General features: G+C 35.6%; 1 protein-coding gene across 1 annotated transcript in view; it reads left to right on the forward strand.

The window, feature by feature from the left end:
* LOC150100817 (uncharacterized) overlaps positions 1-18,788 on the forward strand; it is a 975,156-nt gene that overhangs the window by 824,231 nt on the left and 132,137 nt on the right. Inside the window, exon 35 of the mRNA XM_090401910.1 lies at positions 8,799-8,935. Coding sequence (XP_090258036.1) covers positions 8,799-8,935 — 137 coding nt within the window. The remainder of the gene's footprint in view (positions 1-8,798; positions 8,936-18,788) is intronic.

The following is an 18,788-nucleotide window of genomic DNA, read 5'->3' on the forward strand; positions in this document are numbered from 1 at the left end:
TAATGTTCATTCCATCCATAGGTGAAAAAAATTAGATGGAACTATGCTTGTAATATTTATTTATTCATTTCATAAAACTTGCTATACCTTTGATGAAATACTATATTTTTATTCCCTCGCGTTTGTTCCTTCAGTAAATAAACATATAATGTATGTTTATTTCAGAAGCAGTGGAAAAACTTGTGATAAAAACACAGTTTTTATCACAACTTTGTCGTACACATTATTCTATCGTATTTAATCTGCATAGCCTATGCCATTTATTAATTCAGCAAGAAATTTTTGTTTAGTATCGATAAAATAAAAAAATGTATGTTCAGACTGATGTTTATCAATAGTATAAGCACAGGTGCTTTGTTTATAAAAGTTTATGATATGACCACACGTGGACAGAATCAGTAAAAATATTCAAATATATAAGCACATCTCCACTCCTGTTCTGTAATATATTAAAATAACACATTTTTTATTTTTTTTGCAGTAGCCTTAAAAAGGATGAAAAGGCAACAAAGTTTGAGAGATTTTTTCAATAAGAAACCAAAATTGGAATCTGTTGTATCGGAATTGGCCTTGGATAGTACAACACAGTCACAAGCACAATCACTCCAACTTGAAGAAAGCAGCATGTCAATTATTGAGATAAAAAAACGATAACAACTCCAAATTGAAAATAATCTTCCTGAATGCTGGACAGTGCAACAATATAACAATTTTAAAGAAAAATATGACGGACTGGTAATTTCTAACAAAAAAAGTTAGGTTGTGAGTATTGTGCAAAATATGACTTTATAAAAGAGAAAGTGTTCATGTGTCAAAAGAATGGAAATGTTTTCAGATTGAGGCAACAGGGAAAAATAAGAGATACAACAAGCTTCTCTAAGGAAAAAAAATGAAAGAACATTTTTCATTAAAAGTTCATAACATTTGTAAAGAGAACTTAAAACAATGTGAGCAGGATTCAATAACTAAAGTAGTAGATATGATGAATGAAAAATATTTAAGTACTACTTGTAGAGTATTTAATACAGTTTACAGCCTGGCAAAAACATGTAAACTCTTTTCAGACATAGAAGATGAGATAGAAGTACAAATTAAAAAAAGAAATATTTAATAAAATTATTCAAAATAACCTGAAAATATGTTTGATTATTGATGAAGCTTCAACGATATCCTGCAATCCAGTTATTATACTTTTCTTAAAAGTTGAGGATTCAGTTACATCACCAACAATTTTCGTTGAATTAGTTGAATTGGAAAAACAAGATGCAGAGACAATATGTTCTTCAGTTATGGAAAATTTAAATAATGTTGGGCTTACTAAGAACTACCTACCTAGAAAAAAATTTAATAGGATGTTGCTCCGATGGTGCCAGCGTTAAGCTTGGGAGAAAATCTGGAGTGAGCAGTACTAGGATTGCAAAAGAGTTTCCAAACATAATAATATGACACTGTTTAAACCATTGCCTCCATCTTGTTTTAGGTGATCGATAAAAGAAATTTTAATATTTTAAAACGATAAAAGATCGTTTTAAAATATTTATTGATAAGATATATACTATTTTTCATCAATCCAATAAGAACAAAATTGAACTTTCCAAAATATCCAAACAAATTGGAATTGAAAAAATACGACCTGACTTTTTGTTACAAACCATATAAGAAATTGGCATCCCTTATCCACTCCACCAAAGACCAGCGACTTCCCCTAGACCTACCTGGAGTGTACCAGGTCCCTTGCAGCTGTAAACTGTCCTACTTTGGCCAAACAGGCAGGACAGCAAATGTCAGGATATCTGAACACAAAGACTACATCCGATTTCACCAATACAGCCACTCTGGGCTTGCAGACCATGCTCTGGATACCTGCCACAAAATATGTTGGAAGAAAGCCACTTTACTACACTGCAGCAAATTTAAATACTAAAGATTGTTCATGGAATCAGCTTCAGCTCTAAAACACTTTCCAAACCTCAACAAATTTGGGTGCATGAGACTGCCCAAAATTTGGGAAGCTTGCATCATGAGAACTTCAGCCCAACAGCCAAGACAACCCAATATAGCCCGCTAAGGGCTATATTGGGTTGTCTTGGCCTTAGGACTCTAGGAACAATGTTAGTTTTCTCTCTTCTGCTCTTTGTAGTGCCTGGTGAGTCATGAGTCAGCCTAGCTGGCCGAGTGGTTAGCATATCCGCTCTCCACCAAAAGGCTGCGGGTTCAAATCCTGCTGTGGACATGGATGTTTGGGATTGTCTGTGGAAATACTAGTGGTGATGGTGGGCGGTAGATGGCATTGGTGTAGTTACAGTTCGTTGTAGTTGGTGGATTGAGTAGTAGAGACAGAGTTGTGGAGTAAGCCCTCCCTCGATGAGTCTTGGACTCCTGGAGGTGTCGCATAATAATAATAATAATAATGAAGATACCAGTGTGACATTGCCAAAATATAGGAATTATTTATTAAAGTTTCTTTTAATTAATATTCCAGTATACGTTGTAATTTATATAGTTTATATAGTCATGTGTTACCAATGTATAAACTTATCTACAAGAATCTACTTGATATTGCCTGCTATTCATGAAGATTAGCCTCATATTTTGTGTTGAATATTATGGCTACTCCTTCTTTTCCTTGATTGTCATTGCCTGAACATAACATTTTGTATTTATTGCTCAGAAAGATCTCACCAGTTTTTGTCTTTATTGTTTCATTCACCCCTATTATGTTGATCTGGTACTTATTCAATTCCTCACTAGCTCCATTTCTTTGCCATTTAGCCTTCTTATGTTGATAGTACTAATCTCAAACTCTGCCGATGTTGATTTGGGTTGTGTTTCAGGATTTGTTCCAGTAGCTGACTTTTTGCTGTTTGCCCTGGTTCCTTGGCAAAAACAATGGGGTCCTTGTTTAACCAGGTGATGTCTCAGCCTGCATAAAATTCTGTCATGTTGTACCATCATTTTATATTGTCTTTTAAGTCAATAAAAATACTTTTTTAAACCAATAAGGATACAATTTAGTCAGCTAAATCACAAACAGCCAGCCTATCCTTGTTCATTTAGTATCCAAGTAAATACCTATCAGGGTGCACCATGAGAAGGTGAGGATTGGACATTAGGTCAGAAGCCCTGGTTGTTTCTCCACATTCTTTAAAAGGCTACGTTGAAGTCTTCTCCCAGTTATACAGCTTTGACCCTTAAGCACCCCCTTAATAATTCTTCTGTGTAATGTTTCTAATTGTCAATTTTTTTTTTAATTTGTTTCTAATTTTGTACATATTGCTTAAGTATATGCTGAAAATGGTGGGAGGTAATATTGCATCTTGAGAGACCTCCGAGTTTCTTTTGAATACCTGTACTCTTTTTGTTAGCTGGATTCTGCTTGATAGGTAATTTCTGAACCAGGAATATACAGGAAAACCTTGCTTAACATGAATTCGATATGCACGATAATCAGTTAGCATGACTGAGTAAAATGATACTATTTCCCACTTTAAGTGAGTGATTAATCAGTTGACACAATTTTTTCACGTTATGCGAAATTTTTTGTTGCCAATTTGCAGCGAGCAGAAAAGCATTAAGACACATGAAAGTGACTAGTAATACAATGATTGTGCGAGACCTGGGATACAGTGAGTCTACAGTTTGGGCTATATTAAATAAGAGCAAAGAACAAGGAAAAGTTGCTACCACTTCTTTAAGCATTCAGATCGTCCAAAATAAAAGCCATTTAATGATCGAGGATGGAGCATATTTTATCACTCTGGATTGATGATTATAACCAAAAAAGAACATCTCTTAGTACAGTGAATATTCATGCAAATGGTCTCATTTTTACCTCATTGAAAGAGACCAAATTTCAAGAGGAATGTGACAGCTTTACTGCAAGTTTAGGATGGTTTGACCATTTTAAAAATCAAACTGGACTGCATAATGTAAGAATAACTGGTGTTATTCTTATGTTACTAAGTGCTAATAAAGATTTTGCTTCCAAGTTTCCCGAAGAATTGCAAAGGATAATTCAGGTAGGTGATTATGACGATCGGCAAATATTCAATGTCAATGAAATTGGTCTCTTTTGTAAGCTTATTGTAAGCTTTTGTAAGTTGGCTTATGCCAACAAATACTGTCCTAGCTAAAACTGAAGCATCTCAACCAGGATACAAAGAATCTAAAGATCATCTTATGCTTTTATTAGGAGGCAATGCAGAAGGCAACTTTAAACTCAGGCCTATGTTAGTTTATCATGTGCAAAATCCAAGATCTAACATTGTTGAAGAAATCATCACGGTTGGAAAAGAACTTGGATTCAATGAACTGGATAATGAAGATGTGAGAAAATTGCTTGATTCCCATTCAGAACAGTCAAGTGAGAATTATCTTCTTAAACTAAGTGTGAATATGAAGAAGAAGATAAGGAGTGTGAACAAGAAAAGAATATTGCGACTAAGAAGCTAACTGCAAAAGAAGTTTTCAAGCACACTGAGTATGCTAAGGAAATTTTGTTTCATGCTGATCTTGATATGGAACGAAGCTTCAAAATCTGCCGAAATCTTGATAAAGTGATTGGCGGCTATCGCAAATGGCATGACAAGATGAAAAAGTTGAGCATGATTCGAACATTTTTACTTAATTTTTTACATTGTAGTAAAGTGACGTTCTTCCTGCATATTTTGTGGTGGGTATCTAGTGCAAGGTCTGCAAGTCCTGAGTGGCTGGTATTGGTGAAACCAGATATACCATATTTCCCTGAAATAAGACCTAACTGGAAAATAAGTCTAGCATGATTTTTCAGGATGCTCGTAATATAAGCCCTACCCCAGAAATAAGTCCCAGTTAAGATCGTCAGCCAGACGGACACATTTATTACTTCCGTTGCAACACACGACGGACATATTGAATTATAAAATAATAATATTAATATATAATTAAATATAAATGATATTATTGACATTAATACTTAATATAAATTATAATTAAGTATTTGTAAATACCCAAGCGGGTGCCTTTGGATGAGAGGTAAATGCCTATGTAAACAGATGAACTCGAGACATTTCCGAATGACCAATCTGAGTACAGAAATAACGCACGAATAATGTGCACACGTGATAACGAATGGACGTGGTTGTGTCTAATATGAATCTTCATAATTCAATACGTCGTGTGTTGTAACAGGCATACTTAATGTACATGGTGTACATGAAAAAATAAGACATCCCCTGAAAATAAGCCCTAATGTGTCTTTTGGAGCAAAAATTAATATAAGACCCGGTGTTATTTTCAGGGACACTCAGTAGTCTTTGTGTTCGGATATTGTGATATTAGCTGTCCTGCCTGTTTGGCCATAGCAGGACAGTTTACAGTTGCAAGGGACCTGGTATACTCTAGGTAGGTCTAGGGGAAGTGGTTGGTCTTTGGTGGAGCAATTAATAGCCACTCAGGACTTGTGGACCATGCACTAGATACCCACCACAGAATATGCTGGAAGAAAGCCGCTTTACTACACCATAGCAAATATAAATATGAAAGATTGTTCCTGGAATCAGCCTCAGCTCTAAAAAAACTTCCCAAATCTCAACAAATTTGGGTGAATGAGACTTCCCTAAATTTGGGAAGCTTGTATCCTTAGAACATCAGCCCAACAGCCAAGACAACCAAATTTAGCCTGCTATGGGGGCACCTTTAAAACTCTAGGACCAACCGTCTGCCTTATTTGCTCATTGTTAGTGCCTGTGCGCACATATAGTTTTATGTTCCCAGAAGATGGCAATGTAACATTGCCAAAATATTGGAAGGTATTGATTGAAGTTTTTTAATTAATATTTCAGTATACGTTGTCATTTCCTGAAAAATTTAAAGTCACATAATAGTTACAGCCAGTGGTGAGCTATAAGGGGCTTGCGTGAGCCCTTTGTTAAATTTTTCTCAAATTTGCGAGCCCCTTATTCTTGTTGTTTAATTTTTTATTTTCTTGAAACATATTAAGCGACAAACTCGTACGGTAACCTAACAAAAATGAGTCTATTTGGCAGTGTATAGATTATTTGGAATTATTGTTTCAACTCCTCTATGATGAATGCGCCCAAGTTTGAAAATAAAATAAGCGCATGCGCTATCTTTACCCTTCTTCCCTCTGGTAGCCAATCAAATATTTTATAAAAGATTATAAAAGATTTCATTCTTATATTTTGATAGTTAAAAATGTTTTTCTTATGTAAGATAAATTAACACAGTTGATTGTGTGCAAATATTTCATGTTTATCATCATGAAATATTTGTCTAAAAATGACAGCCTTTAGAGGTTGATTGTCCTCTCACATTTTTGATTGGAATTTGTACACAAGCTGTATTAATAAAAGTTTTGGTGTGAAATCTGCTCAATGTTTTTCTGCTCGATGATGTGATCCCTTTGTTAAAATTTCCATAGCTTACCACTGGTTACAGCCCATACGGGTCACTTGTTTTGTATTCACCACACTTTTTTTTCCCTTAAACATTTCCTATTCATTGCCCTTCATATTTCCTAGCCTTTCCATCTCTACCTCACATATCATATACTCTGAAAGCATTCAGTACCACTTACCTCCTAATTCTTACCATAAGTGATACTCTCCTACCCTATTTACCTTTCCAATCCTCTCAGAATATGGATTTTTATCTTTCAGTTCTATCCTTGTCAACCACATTTCACTCATACCAGTAATCTCCTCAGACAGACTGAATCAGTCAATACCACAAACTCAATCCTTTTATTCCTGATATTCCTGGCAGTTGTACATAGAAAAGCAAATGCATTATCATTATTATCATAATTATTATTACTGTCTATAGCCTCTACAATCAATATACTCAACAGTCTCTCATCTTACAAGCCATTATACCCACATGAGGCTATTCTTGCTACCTTCCTCCCTGGCAACTGATTTCTTTGCACATATTCAGTTCTCCAGAAAACAACAGCCTTTCTAAATGCCTGTGTCCCTCTGTGATCAAATGCACCCATCTCTCTTTTTATCATCAAGTGCACTCTAAGCATCCACATATTTAAGAGCTTTTTTCCTACACATTTTTGCTGCCATCTCATTCCTTATCACTGATCTTCTCAACTCAGTATTATCATACCTTGGCAACACACTGTCTTCCCTCTCATAGTCTTCTTATTCACTATTATTTCATTCACATTTCCACCCTACTTCATCGATGTTAGCTCATCACTTTCTGTCATTCCTCCAGGCTCCCTTTATCATTCTCTCCTTTAACATTCTATGCTGTGCATCCTAAATCATTACAGTTCCATTCATTCTTCTTTCACAGGTATCCCTAAATCTTTCTGCTTTCACACTCTTTCCTTTCTCTCTTTCTCTCTCTCTCTCTCTCTCCTCTAATTTCATTTCTTGGCATGTCTCTTCCATTCTCTTGCTTTTGCTCTCCCATACTCTCTTTCTTATTGCTATGTGTTTCTATCATACCTACTCTTGTTCTTGAAAGTTTATTTTTCTTTCTGGGCCTGGCTCCCATTGAAGAGACCTCAATAAAGGTCGAAACTAGTCTGGGTAGTGGCCAATCCCTTAATGCATAACATTATACATATCCACAGGGAGATGTGTTTTGCATTATGGGAGATACTGGGATAGGAGTGTTGGTAGCTTGCTCCACTTTTGCTACGAGTTGCCTGGTGTTGTACTACTTACCCAGGTAAGATAGTACAACACCATATTCAGTCCTGAAGATATTTTCAGGTGCAAACTTTGTTTGCTCTCACTTGGATAAAGGATTAAACTAAATTTATTATGTTCTACTCTTGTTCTCCTTGCACTTTCTCTCATCTCTCCACTCATCCTCTATTCATTTTCTTTCTCAACACCTCTGCTTTCACCTGATATTCACTCACACACACCCAAGGTCATCCATCAAACCTCTCTCTCTCTCTGCCATGCTCTCTAAAATCAAATCCATTGACACCTATTTTCTGTTCTCCTCACCATCAAATACACTACTTCTATTTATGTCAGCAATCGCCCACTTCAAATTCCACTTGTGCTACTACTAAAGTAGATTCAAAAGACACCCAGTGGCTCTCACAGCCTGCATTTCATGTGGCACAAAGAATAATGTATTCTTTATGTGCCACAACAGTAGCATGTTATAAAATCCTTCATTATGCTATATACAGTGCATTCTCCTAATGGTGGTGACCAGGCAATGTTAGTTAACTCAGTTTAGCAGCCACCATAATGGATACCCTGAGCAATGCAAACACAAGATATAGTAGACAAAAATAAATAAATAAAATAGAACTCATTTAGATAAAATGAAATTTACATTTAGATATTTTATAGATTTACATGAAACTATCTATAATAAAAACTCATCTTCTTTCTTGCACTTTGTGTCAAAATTTCAATTTCAACAACCATAATCTGGATTTTTTCACTTTCAAACTTTACCAATACAGCAACTTTGTATTTTATTATCTTTTAAGAATATATTTTATTTTTTATAGTCCAAAAGCTGCCCTAGAGACTAAACAGAACTTTTTCAGACTGCTTCAGGCCTCCAATTAGTGGGTGTGCAGTTTCACACTAGGCAATTAAATCCATCTCCTGCTTAGACATTCACAAACATCTATGCTTATACTAGGAATTGAATTCATATCTGCTGGTTAAAGAGCAGACACTCTGTCCACTTTGCCAACCAGGCTGACAAATGATACTATATTTGACAGTTTTGTACTTTAATGTACAATTTTTTTATTATATAACCAATAATGTATTCTTTATTCAGCATCCCCAAAATATTTTTAGGTGTTGATGGTGCCAAGGGACAGAAAGGAGATGCCGGTTTGCCTGGTGTTCCAGGATTCGTTGGCATAAAAGGAGATGAAGGATTTCCTGGTATAAAAGGAGCAAGTCAAGGTGAAAGAGGCCATGATGGTCAGCCTGTATGTGTGTTTTATGTATATTTGACTTAGGTTATTTAAAATTTAAACTTATTCTATATTCTTTTATTAAGTTATGCTGTATGACACTTAGAATGGATGTTAATAAGGCTATGGAAATGGATGACATTATTATTATCTCAAGACCATGGAGTCAAAGATTCATCATGGTCACTACATCATACACACAGCCCATCATACTACGCCTTAAATACATTCAAATTCTCTGAAGACACCACACTCTCAGGGTGCATTCCAATCATTGACCACTCTCCATGCAAAAAAAACCCAATTCTCACTCCTTTGCTCACACCCACCTTATACTGCTTCCAAGTATGAATTCTTGTTCTCCCACCATTTCATGAAAAACCTCTTCAACGTTAATCCTGTAGCAACCCTTTACTTATGTCTCTATCATATCACCCCTCCTCCTCCTATCCATTAGACTCTGCAAATTGCATCTTCAAAACCTTTCTTCATGCTAAACAGACAGAAACTATTTTACTCAGTTGTCTCTGGACCCTATCCATTACCTTTGCATCATTTTAAAAACCAGGTGATTAAATCTGTTCACAGTAGAGTATGTGCAGCTTAATCAAGGACTTAATAATGAAATGGAACCAGCATCTCCTTACTTCTATAAGTCACTATCTTCTGCATCACATAATGAATTAATTGTATTGTCCTCACAATTTTGGCAATGTGTCCTCTAAAATTTAGATCACTATCTATCCTCACACCCAGATCTCTTATTTCCTCCAATACATCCCAAACCAAGTATATATTCTACATCCCATCTTTGTTTTCCAAATTTTAAAACCTTACATTTTGCAACATTGAAATAGCAACTCCACTGCTGTGCCCATTCAATAGTGTTACTCTTTTGAAACTAGATCCAGCTCCTTTTTTCTTTCCTAGCTCCAAAAAATTTTAATCTAGCTTCTTCACAACTTGTTTCAGCTCTTTTTTGTCATTTTTATAACCTACTCTTAAAAAATTTGTTTTAAAAGTTTTCCACATGTTTGCGTTTGATAAAGAATTGTATTGTACATTTGGTGCAATATCATACATGTTTCAAACTTACTGTGACATCAGTCACATGACCCAACAGTCTGCCATTTTGTCACCTTGAAGTTGATAGCCCCTCCCTACAAGTTAATCTGTTGCACAGTGGAAAGTTTCAAAGACTGATTGTAATTCGTTGTAGTAAAGAGTTGTATATATATCCTTCTTCAAAAATGAGCAGAGAAAAATAAAGCTTACAAGCAAAAATTTAGGAGGGAGTGGTTGCAAATGGGAATTTTAGTAAATGGCTTTGTGAAGTTCCTGGTGATGCTACAAAAGGCCACTGTAAGTTTTACAGATGGGATATAGCTGCTAAATATTGTCAACTTGTAAAGCATAGTGAAACTAAGAAAAATCTTGCTGCAGTTCCATATAAGGCTGTTCCTATTACAAATATGCCTGTGAAGGAGTCTGATGAGACAGTGCACTTTGAAGGCAGTTTAGCATTATTTCTTTGTTGTCGCTCATCATTCAACAGTTACGATTATTTAGTAGATCTTTGCGAAAATATCATCCCAGATTCCAAATTATGCCAAAGATAAAAATGCACCGAACCAAGCGCTCTACAATTGTAAAGAATATTAGAAGATCTAATTGCGGACATTGGAGATGAAATTTCAGCTTGCTAACAGATGAATTGAATCACAGTGAGTAAGATTTTAGGAATGGCCATCATTTATTATAGCAAGAAATTCAGCAAAATTATGCATACATTTCTGAGCATGGCAGTTCTAGAAAAGTGTGATGCTAGTGGTATTGTGTCTGCATTGAAAAAAAAAAAGCTCTCGGCCAAGAAACTGGACATTAAAAATCTCATTGCAATTAGTACAGACAAAGCCAATGTTATGGTTGTTGTCAATAATGGCATTTATGAACACCTGAAGGCATATATTTCCTCCTTAATTTAAATTAGATGTTTATGCCATTCATTGCAACTGGCAATGTCTCACACTTGTGCAGAATCTCTCCCAAGAAAATTAGAATTTTTAATTGCCGAAATGTATAAGTGATTTTCACATTCTTCTTAAAGACAAGTAGAATACAAAGTGCTGTACCAATACACTCAAATCCTACTTTCCTTGCCCACTTTCACCTCCACTGCATTACACTTATAGTTCTGTTATATATATATCCAGCTATATTTCTCATCAACGAAAATGATACTCCTCTTAAAATTGTAAGCAACTGTGCAACGAGGTGGCTCTCCATTGAACCTGTAGTAGACAGAATTCTCAGCTAGTGGTTGGAATTAAAAACTCACTTTAAAGTCATGAGTGTGACTAAGAAATTTTACAAAGCTCAAATTTTGTGGGAGATGTGTAAAGATGAAAGGAATCTGTTGTACCTTTTATTTTTGCATCTTGTTCTAGTTCAGCAAGTTAACAAAATTTTTGAATCATGCAGATAAGACGAGATTATTTGAAGACCTTTCTCATTTAATTTGCTCTATTTCTAATATGTTAGTGCTACCATCATCCACAGTCAACCCTCTAGAGTCAGAGATTGATGACTGTTTGGATCCCAAACTAAATCTTGGTTACAGATTCGAAAGAAAAATTTCAGAGTTGATGATACAAAAGAAAATAACACAAAATGATGAACAAAATCTTATAAACAGAGCAAGACAGTTTCTTCTTGGTCTCTTCAAACAGCTTAAGCAAAGGTTGCTTCAAAATTTGAATATTTTAAGAATGATCTCTTCTTTTTCTGTTGAAATACCATAAAAAATATAAAAGAACCTGTTACTCCCATCTTAGAAATAATGCTGAAAACAGAAAAAGATGCTGCTGCTGCTGACTACTATCCATTTAAATAAATGGACAAATATAAAAAAACACTGAGCTATTCTGGACAGAACTACGAGAATACAAAGATGCATCTGGAATGAATCCATTTAAAGAAATTGCTCAGTGCGCAGTCAATTTATTAATGCTGCCAAATTCTAATGGGGAAATTGAACAAATTTTTAGTTCCGTGAACATAGTTAAAACTGAATTAAGAAAGAAACAAGATGTAATTGCCAATGCTGACAGCTGTTTTGTCAGTCAAGTATGGCCTGAGGAGTAATAACAGTCTGTACAAGTGCTGTACAGACTATCATTTACCAGCATCTATATAGTAATATTGGAACGATGGCCACATATAATAAAGCTGAAAATCTAAATGAGAACGTGAGTGAATTAAGCACAGAAGGCCACTTGGAAGATGCCTTTAGTCACTTATATGCAAGTATGACTTTAACTTGAATAAAGTAAGTAACTAAAAAGTATCAGCTACTACTTCTAAAATTTTAGCTTCAAATTTTTATTTTTAACTCCTTTTTAGCTGTTTTTAGTGATTTTCATTTGGCAACAGTACCATTCACAGTCAGTTTATTCAAGTCCTCTTATAAAGCCACTATATATTCTGTATTTCTCATAGTTCTTCTCAGCATTGCATCATCTGCAAAGAACTTAATATCTCCATTCAAATGTTCCCCAGTATCATTAACTTCCTATCCTATCCTAATTTACACCCATGGGTAGACCTACACATTTTATTGTGTAGGTATTTGGAACCGAAATCCTATGGAATAGGATGGTTGCTCCTTATTCCTGGCAGTGTCCTGTTTGTAGAAGTGTGTGTTCATGGGGCTGATTTGCCTGTTCTGGGAGACAAAAAAACCCAAGTTTCCAGGTGAACCTTCCCCCCCCCCCCCCCACCTCTGTATGAGACCGGCTAACTCAACCTTTAGTTGAAAAGAGACCAGATAAAGTTTCCTCACGTCACTGACGGGAACTGAACCCAGATCTTTCTGACCAAAGGGCTTCGTCTGTACTGAGCTATGGAGGTGATTAAAAAAAAGCAATTACTCTAAAATAGACCCTGGAGGAACACCACTAGTGACTTTCTTATTCTTTAAGAAGATATTGCAAGCTGTGTATGGGAATATTGTGCTGCCCCCCCCCCCCCATACACAATTCGCTGATACCTATCAGAGAGCCAATCCAATGCAATAATCTAATATCTTACCCCGGCTGTTCTAGTTTAAGTATCAACTTACAATGCAATGTGGCAATCTTATCAAAAGCCTTCATAAAATTTAAATATACTACTGCATATCCATCTCCTTGTCCAGTGCACCTGTCACCTTATTGTAATAAGTAATCAGATTACTAAAATATCACTTTCCTTTAGCAAATTTGTGCTGACATCAAGGAGAATGCCATTCTCGTCAACCCAATTCTGCATTCAAGTTTTCACTAACCTCTCCAACCTTAACCTGATATATAGATTGTCTATAATGAAGCTCAAGTTCTGTTACCTGACATACAAAGTACAGTTTTGACTTCCTTCCTCTCCTTTGGAACTTGTCATAATGTAAGACTCATTAAATAAGTATGGAAAAGCAGATATCAACTCCCTGGCTCATTTCCTCAAAATATGTGTTGATATATAATCACGTCCCACAGCCTTATAACATGAAATTTGCTTAATTTCCCATATTATTCTTGTTTACTCACAGTCAGTCTCTCCTTCCACTGCTCTCAAACTTTGCGTGTCACATTCATAAGGATGAAATACCTTTATCAACTTCCCATTTAATATATCAAGAATATCCTCTGCAGCTGTTATCCTCCCATAATCATTCTTATTTCTGCTGGCTACATATCAAAAGAACTCCCTAAGAATTTGCTTCATTACCTAACTAATACTGCACCTTGGCTACCCTTACCAACTGAGTCACCTGCTCACTTGTTCCTTGTACTCCTCATGGAACTGATTATCACTCATCTTATGCTGACTCAATAATGCCTTCTTCCTCGGTATTGTGATTACTTATGCCATACTTATTCTCTGTATTAATCCATTTCAAAACTACCTTATTTGACCTTCGGAATACATTTAGACATTGCTTCTACCAGATGATTCTTGAATATCACCCACGCAGCATTAATCTCCTCATCCCATTCAACAGCTGCAAGCTGTCTAAGCTTTTCACAATCACCAGCATTTTAGATCCACATATATCCTTAACTCACAGAAGGTCCTAACATGACTGGCAGTTATCCAGGTAATCAGCTTATGGTCACTCTCACACACCGGAGGATATTTGACACTTCATTTATAATAACATCCTCTGATGAGAAGATCAAATCCAAGATCTTCATTCCTTGCATACCTTCTATTACATACTCATCTGAGATAGTTGTCCTCAAAAACCCAAGAAATGAATTTTCTTTTCTTTAAGTTGCTATCTGATCATCCCAGTCTATATTGCCATAATGATCACCCTGTTCTTATCTGCTTGACTAATTTGCTTATACATTTCATGGTCACTACTCTCCACATTACTAGGTCTATAATAACATTTGACTAAGTATTTCATTCTTTTCACCTCTATCTCAGACCATACCACTTCAAAACCACCACTACTATTTACTCCTTGTATCTCTACGTTATGTGGACATAACTCTTTTTCTATCATCAATAGCACTCTACCTCCCTTTTTTCCTTTTCTATTTTTATGAAAAACATATATTTCCATCTCCATTTCTCTCAGAATGTTATTCTCATCATCCAACCATGTCTCACTTATTCCAGTAATATTTGGGTGAATGAATTTATTAAATGCAACCATTTCATTCCCCGAATTTCTGATACATTTAGCATTCGTATACAAAGATAACTAATTTCTAGATCTACAACAAGTTTTGCTGATACTGGTTATTAGATATGACTTCTCAAGCTATCCCTTTTCTTTTCTCATCCCAGAATCTTCAAACCCAACTTTTTACCCTGCATCCAAGGTCACCTCATTCGTTTGTATGAGGTGACCTTGGATGACTTTTGTGACCTTGATGATTATTCTGATGTTGTGTTCCTTTGCCCATCATGAGTCCCTCATTTCCCTCTGTTTTGCACGCTTGTTCCCTGATTCTGTACATTCATGCTACCCACTTTTCCATTCATAAACACCACTTCAATCCTTCCTTTCTTGCTCAGAGATATAATATAATAATAAAAAATAATAATATTAGCATGTTTTTAGGGAATAAGCAAAACAGCTAGCTCTGCCCTTGAACTGTTTTTTTTTTTTTTTTTTTTTTTTTTTTAACGAGAATCTTGTACTGGTAGGAGTCAATCTTCTTCTTATTGTGCTATCTTCTATCGAAGGTCAGCGACCATCTTGGCGAACAAACTGCGCTCTTGTGCTAATCTGAGCGGTTGTGCACTGCTCTTTCCTGTCCACGTCTTGATGTTGTCAAACCATGATATTCTTTTTCTTCCTCTAGTTCCTTTGCCATCAATTCTTCCTACCAAAATAGTTTGTAGAAGTTGGTATTTGCTGTTTCTCATGATGTGGCCAAGATATGATGTTTTTTGTTTCTTGATTATTTGTACAAGATGTTTAGCTTTGCCAATGGATTTTAAGACATCTTCATTGGTAATTTTTTCTGTCCATGATATCTTTAGCATTCTTCTGTATAGCCACATCTCAGAGGCTTCGATTTTCTTGAGGGCTGTTGCCTTCAATGTCCATGTTTCAACTCCATAGAGCAGAATAGACCACACGTAGCATTTCAGCATTCGGCATCTGACTTCCATGTTTAGGTCTTTATTGCAGAATAGTGTTCTCATTTTCATGAAGGACTGCCGTGCAACTTCAATTCTTGTCTTTATATCTATTTCTGGATCCCACCGTTCATTAAGCCAGCAACCAAGATATTTATATCTTGACTCTTGATCAATATTTTTCCCATTGAGTGTCAGTTTCATTGATGAGGCTGGATGTTTGTTGATGATCATGTATTTTGTCTTGTTGATGTTTATATTTATTCCCATTCTTTGGCTTTCTATGTATACTCTGTCAATGAGTTTTTGGAGATCCATAATATCTGCAATTAGCATGGTGTCATCTACATATCGTAGGTTGTTAACAATCTTTCCATTTATTTTGATTCCTCTGGACATTCTTCCAATGCTTTTTTAAAGATTACTCTGCATATATGTTGAACAGGAGTGGTGAGAGCACACATCCCTGTCTCACTCCTCTTTTGATGTTAATATCACTGGTGGTAATGTTGTCTAATTGAACGGTAGCTGACTGATTCCAATACAGATTTGTTATTAGTCTTATGTCTTGTTCATCTAGCCTTATTTGTTGAAGGACTTCTATTAAGTTAGTGTGTCTGACTTTGTCGAATGCTTTTTCAAGATCTATGAAACACATAAAGACAGATTTCTGTTTTTCTATGCATTTTTGTATCAATATTTGGGTACAGAAAAGGGCCTCTCTAGTACCAAAACCATTCCAAAAGCCGAATTGTGTTTCACTTAGAGTTTCTTCACTTTTTCTATAAATGCGATTCTGAATTACTTTCAAAAATATTTTTAATGTTTGGCTCAATAGACTAATAAGTCAGAAGTCACCACAGGAATTCGCTTAGTTTCTTTGGGACAGTGATAAATGTAGATTTGAGCCAATCTGATGGAAATTCATCACTTTCATATATTTTATTAAATAGTTTTTCAAGAAGTTTGATGTTATCTGGTTCTATTAATTTTAAAAATTCTGTTTGCACACCATCTGGTCCACTGGCTTTTCCTGTTTTACTTGTTCGTGTAGCATTCTCTATTTCGCATTTCATGATTGCTGCTCCTTGAAGAATGTTATCTTTTATATTTATAGGCTCCTGTCTAGTATCATTGAAAAGTTCTGTTACACATTTTATCCAAATCTGTGCTTTATTCTCTTCTTCTAGAACTATTTTTCCATTTTCGTCTCTGAGAGACACTATTTGCTTTTTCCTCAGTTTTCCAGAAATTTCGTTGATTTTCTTATACATATTGAAATTATCATGTTTCTTCTGAAGCAGTTCAATTTCAGTACATAAATTTTTCATCCAATTTTCCTTGGCTTCTTTTATTTTTTTCTTGATGATGTTATGTGTTTCTATATACCTGGCTAGGTCTTTGTTTTTGTACATTCTTCTTGTATCAATAAGAGAAAGAATCTCATCTGTCATCCATTCCTGTTGTTTTATATTATTCACATAACCTACTTTTTCAATACTTGTTGTTACGATGGCATTCTTTAAGCTATTCCAAAGAGATTCCACACTTTTATTTTCTTCTGTGTTAATCTGTTGTAATTGCAGGTTAAGCTGTGTCTTGGCACTTTTATTTATGTTTGATCTTCTTCCTGACAGAACTGGACTAGGCGATCTCCTCTGTCATTTCTGGTGCCTAAGCCATGTTTCGCCAACAATTTCTCCATCACCCACTTTTGCATTGAAGTCACCCATCACTATGTTTATATCATGTTTCTTTGTTAGGTTTTTAATCTCTTTTAGGTGTTCATAAAACTCTTCAACATCTTCACTTTTATCAGCTGTGGGTGCATAAGCTTGGATGATATTTATGTTAACGGAGTTTCCCTGAAGTTGTAAGAGCATTATCCTTTCAGAAAATGGAATCCAATTTATTACTGATTTATTGATTTCTTCATCTACTATTACAGCTACTCCATGTCGATGTTTGTTCTCATCATTCCCAGAGTAATACATTGTCGTATTATCTTGTTGACACTTTCCAGATCCTGGCCATCTTGTCTCGCAAATTCCCAAAATCCGGATGCCCAGTCTCTTCATTTCTCTTGTGGCATTTCTTAATTTGCCAGCTTCATACAGAGTTCTGACATTCCAAGTTGCAATTTTAAAAGTGGACACCATGTTGAGCCCGGAGATTCTTCGCACCCCTGTCCCATTTAACAGACGCCGGGAACTTGAAGCCAAGTAGGAGTCAATAAGGAGAAGGAAAAAACTGTGCTACCAAAAATTGTTCTTGGACAGACATTTCCAGTTGAAATGTATCTGAAGTTATAATTAAGGTAATGGAAAGATTGGTTAAGAATGAAGCACAGGATCAGCATGCTGATCATTGGTTTTTATCCAATGATCAGCATGAGTTTATGAAGAATAGCTTGCTTTAGTAGTCTGGTACATTTTATGATGATGAGTTGGATAAGGGAGACATGCATGGTGATACTGACTCGGTAAGAATATTTAATATATTTTCAAATGATGGGATGTGTACAAACTGGGAAAGATGGAGATGAATAAAAGATTATTATTATTATTATTATTAAAAATAATTATTATTATTAGACTCCATACTTTACTACACTGCAGCAAGTATAAATATGAGAGATTATTCCTGGAATCAGCCTCAGCTCTAAAAAAAAATTCCCCAACCTCAGCAAATTTGGATGCATGAGACTTCCCCAGATATGAGAAGCTTGCATTCTAAGAACATCAGCCCAACAGCCAAGACAACCCAATTTATCCCACTAGAGGACACCTTAGCTTTATGAAGAGTACCAGCAAGTTGTATTTGGGGATGAGGAGGAGGGACCGCAGTGTTCCAGAAGGAAGAGGTTACCAGCTATGTGCCTGACCTAAGATTCTGTTCCGAAACTGTACTATACTTAATCATCCCATGAAGTAACATTAAAATCTCCAAGTAGATAAACTTATACGGTGGTAATGAATAACTGTCAGATTTTAGGAACCAATTTTGTCAGAAACCAGGTTTCTGCCTGGTTTCTGACAAAAACCAACCAGTTTAAAACAGCTGTCAGGCCAGTGAAACCTTTTCAAAATGGACCAATAGGAGGGGAATATATGGATGCTTGGGCAAGCAATCATCTCTTCTATAAGGTCTGGCTAGGGCAACCTGTAAATATTGGCGAGAGTGTTTCTATAAGCTCTCTGGTCAAATTTCATACGATACTTTTATAGTTTCTATA

Source organism: Typopeltis vanoorti, chromosome 12 (genome assembly GCF_054136105.1).
Source record: "Typopeltis vanoorti isolate ZY-2024b chromosome 12, IOZ_Tvanoo_1.0, whole genome shotgun sequence".
Lineage (NCBI taxonomy): Eukaryota > Metazoa > Arthropoda > Arachnida > Uropygi > Thelyphonidae > Typopeltis > Typopeltis vanoorti.